Source organism: Anoplophora glabripennis, unplaced genomic scaffold (assembly GCF_000390285.2).
Source record: "Anoplophora glabripennis isolate ALB-LARVAE unplaced genomic scaffold, Agla_2.0 scaffold806, whole genome shotgun sequence".
Taxonomy (NCBI): Eukaryota; Metazoa; Arthropoda; class Insecta; order Coleoptera; family Cerambycidae; genus Anoplophora; species Anoplophora glabripennis.
This window is the reverse complement of record NW_019416892.1, coordinates 78610-98832: the sequence shown is the minus strand read 5'-3', so window position 1 is coordinate 98832 and position 20223 is coordinate 78610. Positions and strand designations below refer to the sequence as shown.

Genomic DNA, 20223 nt, shown 5'->3' with positions numbered 1-20223 from the left:
GAGCTTTTGTTTAGCTGTCGTCTGCTGGGATTTCGGCCACCAGACGACAGCCCCATAGGCTAACATTGGTCTCACTATGGCAGTGTATATCCACATAACCACATTTGGTTTCATGCCCCAGGTTTTGCCAACGGTTCTGCGGCACTGCTCATAGGATATGTACGCCTTTTTTAATCTTCTCTCAAAGTGAAGATTCCATGTTAGCTTTGCATCGAGTGTAACCCCTAGGTATTTCACATCAGATGCAAAGCTTAGCGTAGTGTTTAGGAGAGTTGGTGCCTTTGTTGGCCCCAATTTTCTCTTCCTCGTGAAGAGGACCATTTCCGTCTTCCTGGGGTTCACTGACAGAGCATGGTCCTCACACCACTTTTCAATAATTCTTAGGGCTGTTTGCATTCTTTGGCAAAGGATCCCTTCGAATTTACCGCTAATCAGCATAGTGAGGTCATCTGCATAAGCGATGGTATAGATGCCTTCCGAGTTGAGGTGGCACAAGAGACTGTCTAGAACTAAGTTCCACAGCAGTGGTGATAGAACACCTCCCTGCGGACAGCCCCTTGCAACAATTCCTCTCGCGGAGGCACACTGATTTGTATAGCTCTTTTTGTGAGCATATTCGATATCCATCTGCAGATGGTGGAAGAAACTCCTCTCTCCATGAGAGCCGGGTTGATTTTGGGAAAGGACGTTTTGTCAAACGCCCCTTCTATGTCAATGAATACCCCTAGGGTGGACTCCTTGTTGTCCAAAGATTTCTCGATCCTGCCCACCACCTGATGGAGAGCAGTATCGGTAGATCGCCCTGGAGTGTATGCATGTTGATTAGGGTGTGGCTGTCTGTCCATCAGCACACTATCCCTTATGTATCGTTCACACAGCTTTTCCATCGTTTTCAACAGAAACGATGGCTGATGGGTCGATACGCCTTTGGGGAGGTATAATTCAGCCTCCCTGTTTTGAGAATACAACCCTTACCTCCCTCCAGATCTTTGGAATGTAAAGGTGTGCAAAGCACAGCCTAAACATCCGCTACAGGTGCGGCATATACCGTCAGTGCCAGGTGATTTGAAGGGTGAGAAGGTCTGCATTGCCCATCTAATTTTGTCCTTAGTTACAGTTTGGTTGGCAATCTGCCAATCCAAGACTGCGGGTGGGTTTTCAATTTCGTCTGGCCAATCTTCCCGTTCCACTGATGTGGATCCCGGGCAGTGGGTCCGCATCAGCAGTTCCAGACTTTCATTTAGATTGGCGGTTCTCACGCCATCCTCTCTGGTTAATAGATCTATATCATGATCTTCCTCTTTTGCAAGGATCTTACATAGCCTAGCAGCCTGCGAGTAGTCTTCAATCTCCTCGCAGTAGGCTCTCCATGCATCCCTTTGTCTTTTCCTGACCAGTTTTTTGAAAAGTCTCAGGTGGGTTTTGTATATTTCCCAGTCTGAATCTTGTCTTGTCATTTTTGCCTTACAGTATCCTATGACATGACGTAATTGATATGTTAGTTGCTTCTGAAATATTTCTAATTGAAGTTTGAGGATTATTTTCCACGTTGCAAAACTTCCGCTGTTGCTAGATCATTCGTCACCGTTTTTAAACGTTTACGTTTATTGACATTAAAATCATACTGCAAAAGATTTTTCTTCAACTTTAAAAATGTTTTCTGATCTGGATATCTTCTGTTATGGAGTCGTATAGAATATAGTCTCACTGCAGCTCTGGAATTGTATCTGCATTCATCAGAAATGACAAGCATAAAATATGTTCTTGATTGGTATATTGAAACATATTTTCACTTAAATTAGCCAAATTTCAACCTCTTATAACATATAATTGGTTGTTTGTCAGCTTGTATTTCTGAGTGACATTAAACAAAAGATTTATTTCCTTGTAATCGAAGCCTACTGTGATGAAGTTTCGTAATACATTCGGGATTTATTTTAAGACAAGCGTACAAATAATTATGAATTGTTATACAAAAAGAATAAGGTGGTTAAAAAACTCTTGCCATGTTTTATAGAAATACATATTTTTATTTCACTATTCCTTAAAAAAACTGTTAAATTGACTTGGATAATTATTGTTGTGTAAGGTAATAATTCGAAACTCTAAAATACGCTCGAGTTTGGGCCTCACTGATTAAAGAGTCCGATATCTCTGAAATTATTAAGCTTTTGAAAAATAGTCATTTGACAAAAATTGTTTAGAATTGAACAAAGTATCGGATAAACCTTGTTACAAAGTTGTTGCCAACAAAAAATTTCTTTCGACTTCAGCGCCATCTCCAATTTGCACTGAAAAAAACAAGTTGCACTCCTTGACGAAGCCATCTATCATCTGTTTTTTTCAAAATCAAATATTTTTTTCCGTTGCCGTGATACGAGGGTGCAGACTTTTATGTGGAACACTCGGAATGCAGTAGTAAGTTGCAGATGTTTCAAATATGATCAATACTTACTACAGATAAACTATGTACAATTTTTAAATTGTATATACAGGGTTCGTACTCTTAAAAAATACTTTATATGTATACAAATATGTAATTAGAAAGTGAAAGATATGTAGAAAATATGAAAAAATAATTTACCTATGGTAAATTCACAATGACTATGATTTAACTTTTATCGAACTATCCTATATGCACAAAAAAGGTAATTGTAATAAAAAATTGAGAAAGCATAGATAAAAATCTGGCGACTAACCACTGGGAACAAAATATCTACTAATAGGAAGAGGCAACTGTGCTATACAAAAGAACTATGTTTATTTTAAATTTGGATGTACATACTTAAATATGAGTAATTTAAATAAAATCCGAAGAAATGATTATGTAAAATATGCAAATTTTGGTCTATGAAAGTGAAAAAATGTCACATTAAGAAAAATTGGCGCACAATTTTACTTGATCTCTCCATTTTTTCTTATAAAGGGTAAAAGTGGAATACTTGTGTAAATCTTCATTTGTTTATTTTTAACCGTTTTGAATATTTTCACGAAACAAGTCTTTTTTTTAGTTTGAGACAAGTAAAGTTTGGTTAATGCAATTCGGGATACCTTGAAGTTAAGTTAACAAAAACGGAAAGCGAAATTAACGAAAAAATCAAGTAACTCCATGGTATTTCCGATATTTTCAAACCATGAAATTTCCTAATAATTCCAGATTTTTCTGGTTTAAATTTTAAAATAAAATAATTTAAATAATAATAATAAATAATTTTAAGATAATATTAATAATAATATTTAATCACTAGAAAAATTGAAAAAAATAAAATTTTCTCGAAAATTTGCACCACTCGTCATAAATATTGAGCTTATGGTAATACAACCACAGTCGAGAACAGTATCTAAATATCCTACCTAGTTTTATCTTAGCACATGATCATTCATGTAATATTATAAGTATGATAATGTTTAACACGAATACAAACAATTTATTTTATCAAAGTATTGTTATATAAATAATAATCATGTAACCATAAAAAAAAAACACGCCACTCTTTACACTCGTGAACTTTAAGGTATAAATAAATTGCAGGGCAACGCATGATTAGGCCAGTACCAGAAAGTTTTCATGACCCCTAATAATCTCTGCTAATAAAGGAATATTTGGATTGAAATAAAACCGTGCCAAACCTGATAAACGATATAAAAATATATTTTGAAATAAAATAGTATCAGTTAAAAGATATTAACTCGAAATCCGTAACAGATACCAACATTTCACGATACAAAAAAATCTTTAAAAATGAATTTTGTATTGAAAAATGCAATTTACTCAGAAGCGTACATATAAAAATATGTATGCCACTTTCTTACTATACATATTCCGTTATATTCAAATAAATAAATATACATAACGACTACTAGCTCAACTACCTATCACCTAGCTCAAACCTTTTTATATGTAAGTATTGCATTGTGAGACTATATTTCTGTAGGTGTTGACTTTTGCATATGTTATGTTTTTTAACTTCAGAAAATCTACAGCCATTGGTTTCCGAGATATAGATTATTTAAATTAAGATATATACATCATTGATTTTAGATTCTTTGTTAACTAAGACTTTTTGGCTTAAAAGTATTCAAAGAACATGCCCTTGCAGTTATGATTTAAAATCATACTAAATAAAATTGACATTTTAATATAAATAAGTTAATATTTAAAGGAAAAAATCATTTTTGCAGCAGATACTTACAATACATCTAGAAGAAAATAACTAATTGTTCATTATTTTTGGCATTTAGTTATGTATTATGCATGCATTAACATGTATTCCAAATTACAGGTTTCAGCATTAAACTTGAATAAAAACATTATTATTTTTATTTTCACATCTTTTGCTGGTGTATGCGTCCGATAGGTGGGCTAATGCTAAGTCCATCAGAAGGTCAATTTTTTATTTAAAAATCATGTTAAATTACATCTACCAAGAAAGACTACTATTTGCGCAAGGGTATTCAGATCTAAATTGATTTGCGTGAATGTTTACTGAATGAGTATGGTGTGATACCTATAGTTGAAATAATGAATGGAATGACGTGCACCGATTTTTATTTCCCAATCCTCTCTACTTCTATGACCAGTTCTTTATATTTTTCTTTCTTTTCTTAATATACATATATACATACAGGGTGGCCCAATTAAAACAGTCCACCTGAAAAATTTTCAATGCAACAGGTTTGTCCGGAAAACCCCGAAACAGGTCGATTTTGCTTTCAAGAAGGGACATCTTTTCTTATCTAACACGGGGGGTTAAGTGGCAAATCATTTTAAAGATATCTTCAGAGGATTTTGAAAAAGCATCAATTTCATGATGGAATTTCCATCCCTATAAGATTTATCTCGTGCAAGAGCTCAATGAAGATGATCCAGATCGCCGTATATAATTTTGTGAACAGTTGAGTGAAAAAATGTTAAACAATCCCAATTTTTTATATTGTACATGCTTTTCTGACGAATGCACATTCTTTCTTAAAGCTTACGTCAACATACATAATTGCAGATATTGGAGTGATTCACATCTTGAAGTTATGAGAGAACAGCATTCACAGTATCCAAAAAAGTTGAATATATGGGCTGGGATTTTGGGAAATAATATTGTTGGTCCATATTTTCTACCTGATAACGGGCGAATCTTACCTCAATTTACTTCAGGACTTCACCTACCCTTTCATTGTGGAGATTCTTGAAAATGATGGACCAGATCCCAGAGAAAGATGTATTTTTTCAACAGAATGGCGCTCCGCCACACTATGCAGCTGCTGTACGTGACTTTTTGAATCAACATTTCCGCGAACACTGGATTGGTAGAAGGGGTTTCATTAAATGGCCCCCAAGATCTCCTGATTTAACACTATTGGACTTTTTCTTATGGGGTCATTTAAAAAGTGTTATTTATAAAATGAGACCTACCTCTTTAGAAGATCTTCGCCACCGAATAGTGGTAGCATGTGATGAAATAACCCCTGAAATGCCACGAAATGTTCGGGAAAATGTTGAACAAAGGTTTTATTACTGTATAGAAGTAAATGGGTCGCAATTTGAACACTTAATTAATTAAAACTTGTTTGACAACTTTTTTTTCGATTTATTTCACCGACACTAACAGGTTTTTTACATTAATTTTAAGGCAGATCAAAAAAATTTGAGCATGGTTGTAAAGAGAATTGAAATATCTTTAAAATGAGGTGCCATTTAACCCCCCGTGCTATTTAAGATTCTTGAAGGGGTTGCCACCCCGTTTAGGGGGATGACCCCACATCCATGAATTTATGATCAAAGATGTCCCCCTTGAAGGCAAAATCGACCTGTTTGGGGGTTTTCCGGAAAAACATGTTGCATTGTTAATACTTCAGGTGGACTGTTTTAATTGGACCACCCTGTATATTTATTTAATCAGATGGTACTATCAATTGTGTAAGTGATATTTTCCGATTTTTCCTGAATTGTTTTATTAGTTTTGTTAAGCGTAATTGTCACGTCATTGTGTATTTTCAGGTTCCATTATTTATTCTCTAATATTGTTTGTAGTATGTATGTATAATATGGCTCTGTGTCTTTATGCAGTTAGTATCGTAGTTCTGTTGTACAATTTTAGCTACTGTATTATGCGTATTTTTGTATTTAACGCTAATAGTTTCCTTTGCAAATCCATATTGTATGATCGACGCTTTAGGGAAATAAACGGTATTTTATGCACTTATCATTTGTGATTGTCGTTCTTTAGAATATGCTTTTTCGGTATTTGTGGCTATGACCTTATCTTGCTTTGCAAGAGTACCCTTTCTGTAGGAATTTGTATATTTGTTGCCTCATTTATTTGTCCCTGATTAACATTATTATAATATTATAGTGTCTACCATGAAGCGGTTTGGAAGACCAATTTATTCTATTCTATTCTATTGAATAAAGAGTAGGTATTCTTGTGTCGATAGGTTGACGTGTGCAATCTTTATCAATTTGTACTAATGTAATGGGTGTTTATTATGGAAACAGGATCTTAAGGATTTTATCTGTTTTGCGCACAATAATTGTTGTAGTTCTATCATTCTCTTTCTCCTTCTTTTCTAGTTAATGTTATTCTCTCTTTACATGAGTTGGGGTGTAGTTTCCCCTGTATTCTTCTGATAATATATTAAGATTTTCTAAGTCTGTTTTACATCATTTTATTAGACCAAAGAAGTATGTAACTAGTGGAATGGTGAAGTTGTTAATGGGTATAGGTGTTTCGATATAAGTTTTCACTTAAGGAACAGGCACAATATTTTTTTATACTGCTGCTATCTTGTTTTGTTGTGGCATTATCCAATTTGCTGTTTCAATTAAATCCTAGGTATTCGTATGTTTTTAATAAAAAAAAAAAATGTGAGAACCGTTGATTTCGCCTTGGTATTTACCCATACATAATTTGTCTACTTTTATCGGCAGATCAACTATGCAGTGGTGCCGATATAGCACCAACACATAACTCTTATACTACAACTCTTTTAATATACAAATAAACATTTTTTTAGACAATACTTCAGAAATTCTGAAAAATATTCATAAAAATGTCTATGGCATCATCGGCATCCTTCTCTCCTTGCCACTGTCCACATGATTCTCGAGATAATATTTGTAGAAATGAAAATACCCATTTTTCTGTTCAAATTTAATATTTGAGACTAGACTTTTGCAGACTATTATATAAATTAATTTTTAATGGACTGTAGAGTTAACAGGTTAAGCCTACTATGAAAACAATGAAGCAACCAACTGTTTAAGTATGTTATTTTTCAATAATTAGGTAGGTAAGCATTTATCAGGTAATTTATTTTTTGAGTAATTTAACCGATCTGCTTTTTGGGCGCACAAATGTTTATCTACCCTGTGGACAGTAGCCATAGATAGATTATTGTTTGTTTATTTAGTATTACAAAATATTTAGTTAATTATTCTATTGCGAATTTTCTTGTGTCGGCAATTTTATTTTCGGGTTTTTTTGTAATACTTACTTAAAAAAAACTAAGTATTACAAAAAAGCGCGAAAATAAAATTGCTGACACATAAGAAATTCCTGATTAGAATAATTAATAGAGCTGTCACAATCGGTGCGCTAGCCATTGGCGCCGTCATGTCAGTCAGCCACGTGAGCTGCCTACCTGTCGGTTAAGTCGCCGATTTCTCTCTAAACAAATTTCTTTTACGATTTTAGTTGCCTTTAGTTAGCAAAAACAGCAAACAATTCATACTATACTGACTAATTTAGCTGATCCGTTCGTTTAAATGTTTTGATTTTTTTTTTAATCAATAAAAAAGCAAAGAGTAATAGGTAAATTATGTATTCAGATCAGCATCACAGCTTTATCAGTAGTAAATTTGTCCAACAAAGCGGCACTCAGCACGTGTTATTTCAAGTGCATGTCATAGAGAAAGTTAAATAACGAACAATACTTTCTTTTACTAAAAAAATATAAACAATAATGTAATGCAGTATAAAAACGTTTAAAATAAATATTAATAAACACAAAGTAGAAAGTTTTGTGCACAACACACTTACAAAAAAACTGGCGAAAACTAGAAGACTCAATTTACATTTTATTTAGTCATTATACTGATTCCTTGTAACCTACCATTTGATACAGTAAATAATAAAACATTTCATTCCTACTGGAATAAATACAACCACAAATGGAAATTACTAGTGATGTAACGAATGCCAGTTTTTAAGCATTCGCGAATGCGAATGCGAACATCTGTTGTTGACATTCGCGAATGCGAATACGAATATTCAGTTTTTAAATCTAGCGCCGTTTATCTATGATTCAAAATATGCCGCGCGCGACGCACATATTTCCGGTGACAGCGGCGCTAGAGTCTAAAGAAATTAGCGTTGTTAAGTTGGTAGAACGGTATTTTTGACTGTTTTGTTTGACTGTATGTTTGACTGTTTAGACTGTTGTTAGTTATTTCTTAACTTTTTTGTTTAATTTACCTAATATTGTTTTCACATTCTGTATTTTTCTTTCACGTTCATATTCGCAAAATATTCAAAGATATTTGCGAATGCGGATATTCGTTACATCACTAGAAATTACCATGTCGATCCAGCTTGGAAGTAGATTAGGTATTTAATTATGCATATATTACATCAGTAGATGTCGAACGGTCGTTCTCTTCAGATTAAGATATTTTATCACCACCGCACTGTGAACGATTGGAACTACTTTAGTGTCAAAATCATAGAACTCTGGATAGAAAAAAGATAAAAAGGTTTAGCAAGAGTTATTTTAAAGGTAAAGGGATTACCTTTTAGGGAAAAATATCGAAAATGCGCTCGACGCTAATAGTTCCAATCGTTCATAGTGCGCCGCCGCCGGCGCCGAGAATAAGTTTCGTTGAAACAAGGGTAGATGATGCGATCTATAACGGATCCCATCCAGATTGTGGAACCGATGGCAACGATGCATAAAACAATTTACGTGTTTCACAATGATGCAATGACATAAATATTCTAATAATTGTTCACTTTATTTTATATTGATGATCCTTTGGTGTGCGGCCAATTAAGACAGCTCTAATAATTAACTAAATGTTTTATAATACTAATTAAAAAAAAAATAATATGTCTGTAAATATTTGTAATTTTGAAAAATGATTCACTGGATTCATTTACAAATATACCGGTAATAAAAATATAACTATGTACACATTTTATATTTAGTTTATACATACGAGGTGTCCCGAATTGAGTATAAAATTTCAGGGGTGTAAGACTTTTTCGAATACATGACATTAACAGAGTTACATAATATTAGTTATTTTTCTTTAATTAATATTTTGCCATAACTCCTTTTTCAGTGTGTATTTTTTTCGAACTTTTCGAAAAAATATATTTTTGTCTGTTCAAACCGTGCTCCGTGAAAACCAGGAAATTTTAACCGTTTTTAAAGGTGCTTTCAAAAGTTACATTCATTTTTTTTTACCAGAAACTGTTTATTATTGACTTGGAACAAGAAGATTTTTAATGATTTAGTTTCATATTTAAATTTTTAGAAAAATTAGAAATAAAATTACAAACAATTATAAAAAACATTTAAGTAACTGAAAAAAGTTATGGTAAAATATTAAAAATATATTACTTTGTTGCAATGCAGCTCTATTAATATCGAGTTTTCGAAAATGCCATAGCAACTTGCACCGATTAATTTTTTTGGTTATAGATCAAAACACTGTATTTACCGTTTACCTGTGGATGTAATACAGGTACTGTCATATCTATTAACGTTAATTAATTTATGTTGTTACTACATCAGTATCTTTAGTATTGTGTACTAGAAAAAGAACGCGAATAATATGTACATATTTAAAGCATCCTTTGTGATCTGATCGCAGATTGGAACACTAAAAAATAAATTGACCTTGTCCACGAATCCGTTAAACTATTATTAGACCACACAGTGCATCACATGTTCGGTAAGTATTCGAGCAGCACTAACCTACATCAATATTTAGTTACCTAGTTGTTAGAAAAGGCAGAGACGGGCCCCAAAAAATGGACGTATCAATGAGTTAAATTGTCGATACTAAGTCGTAATTTGGACAGTCCGAAAACAGTTGGTTTGATAATTTTAGACCATGGCCGCTGCTTAAATAAATTTGAAGGTTAGAAGAGTAGTGCTACCTGTCAATGTGAGGGAAGCAGTCCAAAATGTTAATGTAATTAAAATTTGGCAAAAACAATGTCCACATAAGCGAATTTAAATCCCCAAACTGTAAAACTATTACAGTAAAAACTGGGATTTAAATTACCAATTCTCTATAAGCAGTTTAAAGGTTATGTGATCCAAAAAAAGTTCAAGTTCGAACCTCAGTTAATATTATAGAGAAAGTAAATAATAGGATGCGTCGATTATTTAAATTAATATTTTAATAACAGAAGCCACAGCCAGTATATTCAGCTACAACAAAATGAATTATTTGGAAAGGTTACTACTTACTTAGGTGGTTTTGTTTTTGGTTAAAGCGAAAATGTAAAGAAATATAAATATAAAGACTATCGACCAATACGTAAAATAATGACTAAAAAGTCGACACAATCATCTAAAAAATACTGTATTAAATTTTGTTTGAAATGTACATACTTGCCGATAAAAAGTATATATCTATTAAGTAACGAGTGAGATAATTAAATAAATGCACTTGCAAAAATTATAGGAGTTAAGTTCACCCGAGAGTTCACCATTTCTTAAGTGATTTATTTTTATTATAATTGACAGCCAAATATGCTTTGTTCATTTTTCAGGTGGAAGTACCAACACTAACTTTCCGTTTTCTTTTTTGCACGAAATCCCTTAAGTGTCATGATTGAATCATGTTTTAAAAATACCTCAAATGCTGATTCATCCCCTGCTGCTATATTAACATCACGATCCAATTTGTAATTATAAAATTTCCCTGATTATGTGAAATATACCATGCAATATTTATAACAATGTTGGAAAACTTATTTTTTTTTTTGGAATTTAAAGATTAATAAAAAATATTTTATACAGGGTGTTTCAGAAAGACCTCCCGTAAATTCAGGGGGTGATAGTACGACAAAAAATAAGAATTTTTTGTCTTATGAACTATATGTCTATCTCCTCTTGTTTTCGAGATACAGAGCGACAAAATCAAATTTTTTAAATAGAATTTTTACGAAAATTTCCATACGGTGCGAAATATTTTTATGAAATTTGGTATTCCGGGGTTTTTAAGGACGCCAAATACGCTGGTCTAATTATTCTTTGGATATTTCATAGAGGGCGGTAGTTATGCTGAATTCCTATTACATTTTAAGTTCTAATTTTTTTAAGGTTAGGTTTTTTTACCAACGGGCTACAATTTCTAATGTACAATTTTATTTTCTAAAACTAATGCACTCTTGTCAGAACTTCCTAATGTGGACGGTTTTCGAGAAAAAAGGCTTTTAATTGAACTCTCTAGTGATTGTCAGTGACTGTAGTTAGTAATGACTAATTACAGTCACTAAAATTTTGATATAAAGTTAATTAGAGTTTAAAATATTACTGAGAATGTATGCGTTGTTTATGAGACATCCATCAATAAGTCTTGACATAGGCTTACTTTGAGAAAAGTCACTTATTTTCTACACCGTAATATTGTAAGAGTTGAATTAAAAGCCTTTTTTCTCGAAAACCGTCCACATTAGGAAGTTCTAATAAGAGTACATTATTTTTAGAAAATAAAATTGTACATTAGAAATTGGAGCCCGAAAGCTAAAAAACCTAACCTCTAAAAAATTAGAACTTAAAATGTAATACGAATGGAGCATAACTAGCGCCCTCTCTAAAATATACAAAAAATAATTAGACCATCGTATTTGGCGTCCTGAAAAACCTCGGACTACTAAATTTCATAAAAATGTTTCGCACCGTTTGGATATGTTCGTAAAAATTCTATTTTAAAAATTTTACTTTGTCACTTTGTATCTCGAAAACAAGAGGAGATAGATATATAGTTCATAAGACAAAAATTCTTATTTTTTGTCGTACTATCACCTCCTGAATTTACGGGAAGTCTTTCTGAAACACCCTGTATATGACCTATTGTAGTGTTGTAAATTAGACACTGTTTATTAATTTTCATAATAATCAGACTAATCCGAGCCACTAATCGTTCCTTTCTAAAATGAACTGTTATATTACTTCAAAATATGGACTTATGGAATAAGGTGAATTACTTAATAATTTTAGATTTATTTTCTTTTTTACATTTTCATGCTTTTACAGGATAAAACTAAATTTTAGTGGTGGTTACTACAAATTCACAAAAAAACCTATAAATATGTGTTCGGTCCATTTTCAGCAATAAATGTAAAGATGTGGTTTACTTTAAGTTCCAAAAAAAAAAACAATTGAGGGACGCCATGTAAATATTTCATTTCGTGAATTGATATATTATTAAATTATTAATGTCTTAATAATAACTTAACGTTACTCCTTTTATTAAACACTGTTTCGACATTTAACCATTTATTTCGAGAACGGCGCATTTCAATGATATTTATTTCAGTAAAAAAATAGGTTTTTGCGAATTCTTTAGAGGGTAAAAAAATTTAGAATGAAAATTATTAAGTCCGCCCCTGCCACTATCCTCCGTACGTAAAAAAATATGAGGCTCGAAAAATTAAAAGTATTTACCAAATGCAACATCATATCAGCTTCAGTTTATTCACGAATTCAAAATATACTTTTTTTAACTCCTACATGAGGACCTTGTTAATTTGAAGGGATGAATTCGCCATTAATGTTTGTATAGGCACTTTAGTTACTCCATGTATATTATTTGTAACAAAAACATATTTTGCAAGGCGTGAAAACGTTTATTTAGGCTAGTAATAGAAAAATAAAAATAATAAGTGCGATAATAAAAATGTATGTACAGTTATATTTTAAACTGCACGCTGGCAAGTGAACCATCAACAAATTCTGATGATGAGATTATCTTGTAAAATTTAATATTTACTATGAAAAGCGTTGTCTTTTCAAAACTATTTAAAGGAAATAAAACGAGGTAAAATAAAAAATAAAAACAATAGATCTCTAAAAATGTTTAAAAAGATTTAACATACCATATCTTCCATCCAGCAATCCATGACAAACAAATTTCTCACAAGGCACATCAATTTTATATAAGCACAACCATGATCTTATCACAAACAATTATAGTCTAATTTTTTTTAACAAATTATTGCTTTGAACAACATCGGTATAAAAATTTTCACTAAAGTGCTTTTTAATGTTTCTATATATTGCTATAACGTGATAGTGTGGAAGTAAGGTATCCTTAAGGCTTGCTTTAAAAGGAATAAAAATCTACACACTCGCACGAAACATCGGAAGGATACCAAGAATATACTATCAAACCCAGTATCCGCCGCCAGTCGCTACAACTAGAATGACCACGTGCTTACTATAAACTTGCCGTATCACAACACAACAGACAACTTCGGCAGAACTCGGTCATGGGCAGGATTTTTATTCCTGCAACGCTGGTGTAGCAATGAAATGCAGCAGTGCTGTCTAGCGATGAAACGGTGATTACGGTCGGTTTAAAATAAATTTTATAAGGGCGTTCGATCTTCGCAAATTTTTTGCTGTATTGTTCTTATTTAAAATGTAGTAAACGCCCTAATTATTTTCAGAAAAACGCCTCAAAATTATTTTGTCTGCCGTCTATGATAATTTCATAAAAAATTGAGAATATGATTAATATTAATATAGTAGGATCGTATTCGATGCAAAGTAGAGCAAAAAATTGTCGGCCTTTTATCAAAGGAAAATCGTGTCATCATTTTTAGGAGGCGTAAGATGAACCGTTTCAAATTTAAAATGAAATTGAATGTAAAATCTGAAATACCGCCGCATACGCACTGTGTTCTGGTACTAGCTGTAGTCGGCCAGGTGCATCGAATGTACGAAGTGGTCGGTTATACGTCAAATACTAATCTGGCGAGCTTGATCGTAGAGCAGGGAACAATAAACAGTGGCGCGTATAGAGGTGAAATGTAGTACATATGTGGAATTTAAATAACGAATTGGATTTATAATAAATTACATTTAAAACAAAAAGTTTATGAGAATAAAGGGATTTTTGTAGGAACATGGTTCCAGACGTGAACTGATCCCTTCATCGCGCCAGATATACTACAAATATTTACAGAATGAAAACAAAATATAAATCCTATGATATGATTCTATCAAATGAAAACACTAGCAACAATTCTCTGTCAATCTCAACAAAATAAGTTATTTTTCTATCAAACAAGAAATTTTAACAAATTATAAACAAAATATAAATTCTATGATTTATTTATGTACTGTACGCCGAACTACATTTTTCTCATCTTCATTAATATTAATTTCTTCTTTCCACCCCCTTTTTTAGGTTTCTTAACGTCTCCTTCATTTTTCTTCTCTCTTAAAATTTTGAAAACAGATGATTCGCTTCCTCCAGTATATCCAGAACACATCTCCACCAAACCAGTCTTCAGTTTCACGGGATGATCCTTTTCTAAAGCGTTATAGACATTTAATATTATCGTTTTTTCTCTGTAACTTAATACAGATTTTTTTGTACCCACAGCAGTATATCCGGCTTGCGAACATCCAGGTACCGCCTCCATTTCTCCATATAACGACAACAGAACAATAATAATACAAAAAACTTCACTAGCACAGAAAATATAATAGCATTCACGATTCACAAACAACAGCCCGAAACACACACACAGCACACAAGTAAAACACTAAAAACACTTGTTACGGAGCACAAAAAATATGATTTCACTCACAAATTCTCAAATAATAGCGCGAAACACACGTACAGCCCGAACGAAATATAATTGCACTTATAACAATTATTATAACCTCCCAAATATCGCGAGCGAGAAACACGCAGTACCAATACAATCGAAACGAAACTGACCACGCCGGGCCGGCACGCGCGCCCCCCGCAACAAACACAAGACACAAGTTATATGAGGGAGGATGAAAGGAGTAATAAATGTATTATTGCCCTGCCGCCCAATGTGCGAAGGAGATGCCTTTGTTTTTCATTTTGTCCTTCATAAATATATAACTGTTAATCCATAATGCATAAAGAAATTATTCAATTTCCAAAACCCCCCTAAAATGTGTTGCACTGATTCCCTTGACAGGTAATGATTTATTACTTTGCATCGAATATGATCCTACTATAGTTTCCAAGATTTTGTTAAACTTTTTGTTACAAGTATAAATTAGTTTCCATGTTTTCATTTTAATTCAGAATCAGCGTCTACCTTTGCAAATTATTAAAATGTAGTGAAAGGAATTGCATTTCTATGATAAAGGGTTCTAACGAAAAATTGTATTGACTGGTGGGTGGCAGCAAAAGATGGGTTGTTCTTTCGAAAGATGGAAGAAAGTAGTAGCTAGCGATGGATAGTACTTTGAAAAATAATAATGTGCACAATTTTTCACAATAAAGCCTTACTTACATTCACAAAAAAAATCCCTTGAAATTAATTTACAGTCCTAGTAAATGTCTCAATAGGGCATTTTTAGTTGAACATAATAGAATAGCAATGTAGGTACAGAAACGTAAAAAATAATTAAAATGTCAGTTATACTGTCAAACACCCATTGATCTCTTGGTCAAAAACAGATGGTGAAGTGGAAGTGAATCATTGGGAATTCATTTTATCTTTGCACGTAGGTATCACTGAAAACAGCATTATTTTTCATTTTAAAATGGCGTCAAGTAATTTGGCGGTTAATATGGGAGGTTAATATTCAGCTCGTGTACAATTTTCAATAAGGTCTCCCCTAAAACTTTATATTTGTATTTTTCTGTTTTATTATTCCAAAGGGCTGGTTGTTGCTGAGGCAATTTTAAAAAGAAATGTAACCACCACAAAATAGAAAGAATTGAGGGTTGCACTATAAATTGCAAAATTATGTCAATCACTGCAATAAACATAAGGCTTACATAGTTTCATTCGCTGTACTTTACAATTACTTTATAAAAGAGTAAAGTGTCAATTCCCTTATAATGACTTCAACATTTACTACATTATTTAAAAACCCAATAAAACTAAAATTATAATCGTTCGAATAAAACAACTTGTATGAAACGGAAATAGACAAAACACATAAATAATATAGTTTACTTTTAACACTAGATATCTATGTGCCCGAAAATGATGATTAGTAGATTCTTTATTCATCAGTGCTGTTTAATTTTGATTGCTTCCAAACCCATTAGAGTATCAAAATATTTTGCGAAGTTTAAGCATGTTATTTGTTCGAATTCAGAAGCGTCGATGTACTGCTGACTTGTAAATATTTATGCTTAATTTCCGGTAGAGCAAAACGGAACCAATTATTATTCGTGCAAAAATTAGAGACATAGCGAGTCGGGAAAATAAAAAAAACTAATCCTTACTCAAAATTAACTATATAACCTAACAATTTGGATTTAGATAGTTAAAATAGAAAATAAGGCCTATAAAAGAATATCTAGAGACTTTTTTTTGAGATACAGGGTGTTAAAATTTGAAAAAAAAAACACATTAAAGAAAAATCTCTAGACGCTTGACGAGAGAAGAAATCTAGTTTGATTACTCCAATTAGAAGTAAATAAAAATCGGATATGAATATGTCATTGGATATTTTAGATATACCATTGCTATTTTGTAACATGTTATTTCGAAAAAAAAGAGTTATTGGAAAAATGGGCAATTTTTACGTCATTACTTTAACTTATGTAACCGTAACCTATAACTTACCTAAATATAACTCTATAACTACTAGTTTCGAAAAAGTTTATAAGGTTTTTAATTTGTCATTGATTTTTTTATAACTTCGAATATTGTATTTAAAATGAAATTTCTCGAAAATTAACAGTTCTTCAACAAAGTGAAAGATATTTTTTTTCATAGAAAAATTGCTAGGAGTTACATATGTACAGTTGTTTGAACAATTTTCGTGTTGGTTGCCACGTCGTCGGTTTAGACTTCTTGGCGTTTCAGAAAGACTTACATTCTCTTCTTCAGAAGAAACTTATATACTGAAACTTTAGGTGAAGTGCTCTGGTTGCCATTTATTTGCTCTGAGCACTAGTCCATGACGTTCTCATGCATGATTTGAGGTGATTGACTAGCCAGTGATAATTCTGGTCCTTAATTTTGACGTATGAGTCATTTCTAATAGGTTTATTGAATGTCCTATATCTGCCATGTGCTTCGTAAGTGCTGATTTCTTTGTTATTTTTTAAACGACACTTGTGCTAACGTGTCCCTGTTTGACCAATGTATAATTTGCCGCATGTACATACAATGCTGTATACATCGGGACCTTGTATAACATCGTTCATCGTTCTTGCAGTCTTGGGAAAGACTGACCATATACTTGACTAGCAAGAGGTTGAAGGGACACAATTGGACACTCAACTAGGGTTACCAGATCTATTTCATGACAGACCCGGAGATATGACCCGTTTGTACAATTGATGGCTAAAAAAAAGGTGTCAGGAAATCTGAGAGACAAAATTGTTTTCGAAGAAATCGATGTCTAAAAAAAAAGAAGGAAATAATTGATGTCTAAAAAAAAGGGCGGAATCAGAAAATGTGGGAAATGTTTTCGAAAAAATCACGATTTTTTCAGAAAACCTGGAGCCCGAAGATGTACCATCAAAACCCGGAGACTCCGGGTCATACCCGGAGATCTCAACAGATCTGGAAATACCAGAGAAACAAAAGACAGAAAACGGAGATTTCAACCCATACGAGTGCTTAGAACTATCGGAATTTAGAAAAGACATGTAAATATCAAGACTCGGAATGTCAGTGATTTTATATCTTGTACCGAAATGCCGATCAAAACTTAAACTTCAGTTTCAGAGTTTTTTCTGAATGTCGAAAAGCCAAGAACTCTAAGCCAATCACAGCCGACCTGAGAAATGTTCAACCGTTGACAACTGCCACGGGATCCTATCCAGCAAACCAAACTAATTAATATAAAGACTTTTTGGAAACTGTGATCGGATTAATCCAATTATTAAGAACTTAAAATCGTTCGGAAATTAGACTTTAATCACATTCTGGTACTTTCAACCCGACACAATGTAGGATAAATGGATCAGCTGTTTTATCTTACTTTAAAATTTATACAGTTCGTTGGTTCGTTCAGTGTTCAATTCATGATTAGCATGGCGAACATAAACTCTCCTTTTAAATAAGTTATAAAAATGCATGCTTTGTTCTGTGTTGAATCGTAAAGTAACGCACTAAAAATTTACGCTTGACTTTGACGATTCGTTTTTGTTCCGTTCGGAAACAGTTTACTGTCCGTAATTAGGTACCTACATCCATTCTACATATAGGACAAGAGGTTCCGTCTAATTTTTGACATTGCCCACAGTTTCAGGAATGTTGGGCAGTCGGGGGTAACGCGTTGTCAGATCTAAGAAAGCATATAGTAAAAAAAGGCAAATTGTTACTTAAACTGTTATAATAAGGCAATAAAAGTATTATATGTAATAAATAAGAATAATTAATGGGTAATTAATTTGATGTCAGATTTAAAAACGTCGATCGCAATGCTCTTGGATCCTGACGGCCTACAAACGTCAAAATTTGTGGGCAAGCTCGACTGATAGCGTAGCTTATAAAACCAATGGTAATCCTTAAAATCGGAAAACAGCTGTGATGTTTCTGAAAACACCTATAGTGATTGAATATTTCACTGGTATTGAGTTACTGACGTTCTTACAATTAGTGATATAACTCCAGGCATTTTTGCTATTGTCTGATGTACTTAAGTATATCCGATTTTAGTGGACTTTTATAAATTATTACCAATATACAAATTACAGTTACAAAGTTTCATCACCCTATACCTCGAAATCAAAACATTTACATTTTGAAGAAAAAAATAAAATAAATCTACACATACACACAAGTTAAGAGGAGGAAAGTATTATAGTTTGCTTTTTACTGTAACAATTAGTTTAGTTAGTTAAATACCTGAAACGACGAGTGAAATTAGTATCAGTTATCAAATTATTTCGCTATATTTTATCGCTGTCTGAAACATGTGAATTTTCGTGCTCGTTTTTTTTTATCAATTTTATTACGACCTCATAGATATTCCCGCTAAAAGTTCAGGGGCAATACATGTTTACATTTGCTTATCGTAAATATTAGGTTTTGCATAATATTAAGAGCAGCATGCACTAGAGGTGGCAGATTAGATATGTTTAATCTTAATTAAATATACTGTTTTGATTAGCTAAGTCAAGGTAATAAGATACACTTTATAATTTTTTAAATTTAACATTATACGGGCAAATGGAAGATTTTACTTGTAGTCAAGGCTGTGTAGGCTGTTCCATAAATAAAAACAAAAAATACATACATAGTAAATTGCTAGTTGGGTAGAGTAATAGTAGATTTTGAAATCGTTCTAAATGGCATATATATTGCAACATGTAATCTGTTTCAAGGTAATTCAAATAAATTTAAAAACGTATTAAGCGATGTAGAACAAAACTTCGATACCAAAAATCTAGGGATGTAAAAGATATCTAACAAGGTTCCTAACTGATACCAAAATTTATTTTCAAATTACCATGGCAACAGGATGGAGCACAAGTTGAATTTGTTTAAAATTACTGTGATTTGAGTTTGCTTTATCCAAATTTAATAAACTTTGGCTCATTTTAAAGGGCTATTTAATTTGACTGCTCAGAGTAAGTGCGGTCCAGTGACTTGGCATTCATGTCAGTGATATGAAAACTCAAGCAACGCTGATCGCGGTTAATACTTGGATGGGTGACCTTCCAGGGAAGGCTCGCGATGCTTGTATGTCGGTGTATTGATAGAAGTTATAGAAAAGGTGGTTCCCTTAAAAAAAATTAAATGCAGCTATACATATAATAAATTATTAGTAAATTAATTAAGAAAAACAAATATGAGAACAGAGCGTCCAATGTCTCTTTTTTAAATTAGCACAAGAATGTTAGTGTTCGCGTAAATATCATATTTAATAATAAAAAAATCAGGTGAATTTTGTAGTTTTTACATTTATTATTCATCTGAAGCAATAATTCTTTCTTTGTTTATTTTGATATTTTTCATAGATATGTGAAAAAACGAATAAACTCTTGCGCCAAAAGCCTTAGTCAAGAGTTGCTTTTAA

General features: G+C 32.6%; 1 protein-coding gene across 2 annotated transcripts in view; it reads right to left on the bottom strand.

The window, feature by feature from the left end:
- Nucleotides 1–20223, bottom strand: part of LOC108914337 (steroid hormone receptor ERR1) — a 76543-nt gene that overhangs the window by 52660 nt on the left and 3660 nt on the right. Inside the window, exon 1 of one of the 2 annotated variants that reach the window (XM_018720130.2) lies at nt 13113–13377. The exons of the other annotated variant lie outside the window; for it this stretch is intronic. Within the exon in view, the coding sequence (XP_018575646.1) occupies nt 13113–13163 (51 nt within the window). The 5' untranslated portion in view covers nt 13164–13377. Of the gene's footprint in view, nt 1–13112; nt 13378–20223 lie in introns of those variants that run through there. 2 annotated transcript variants of the gene reach the window in all.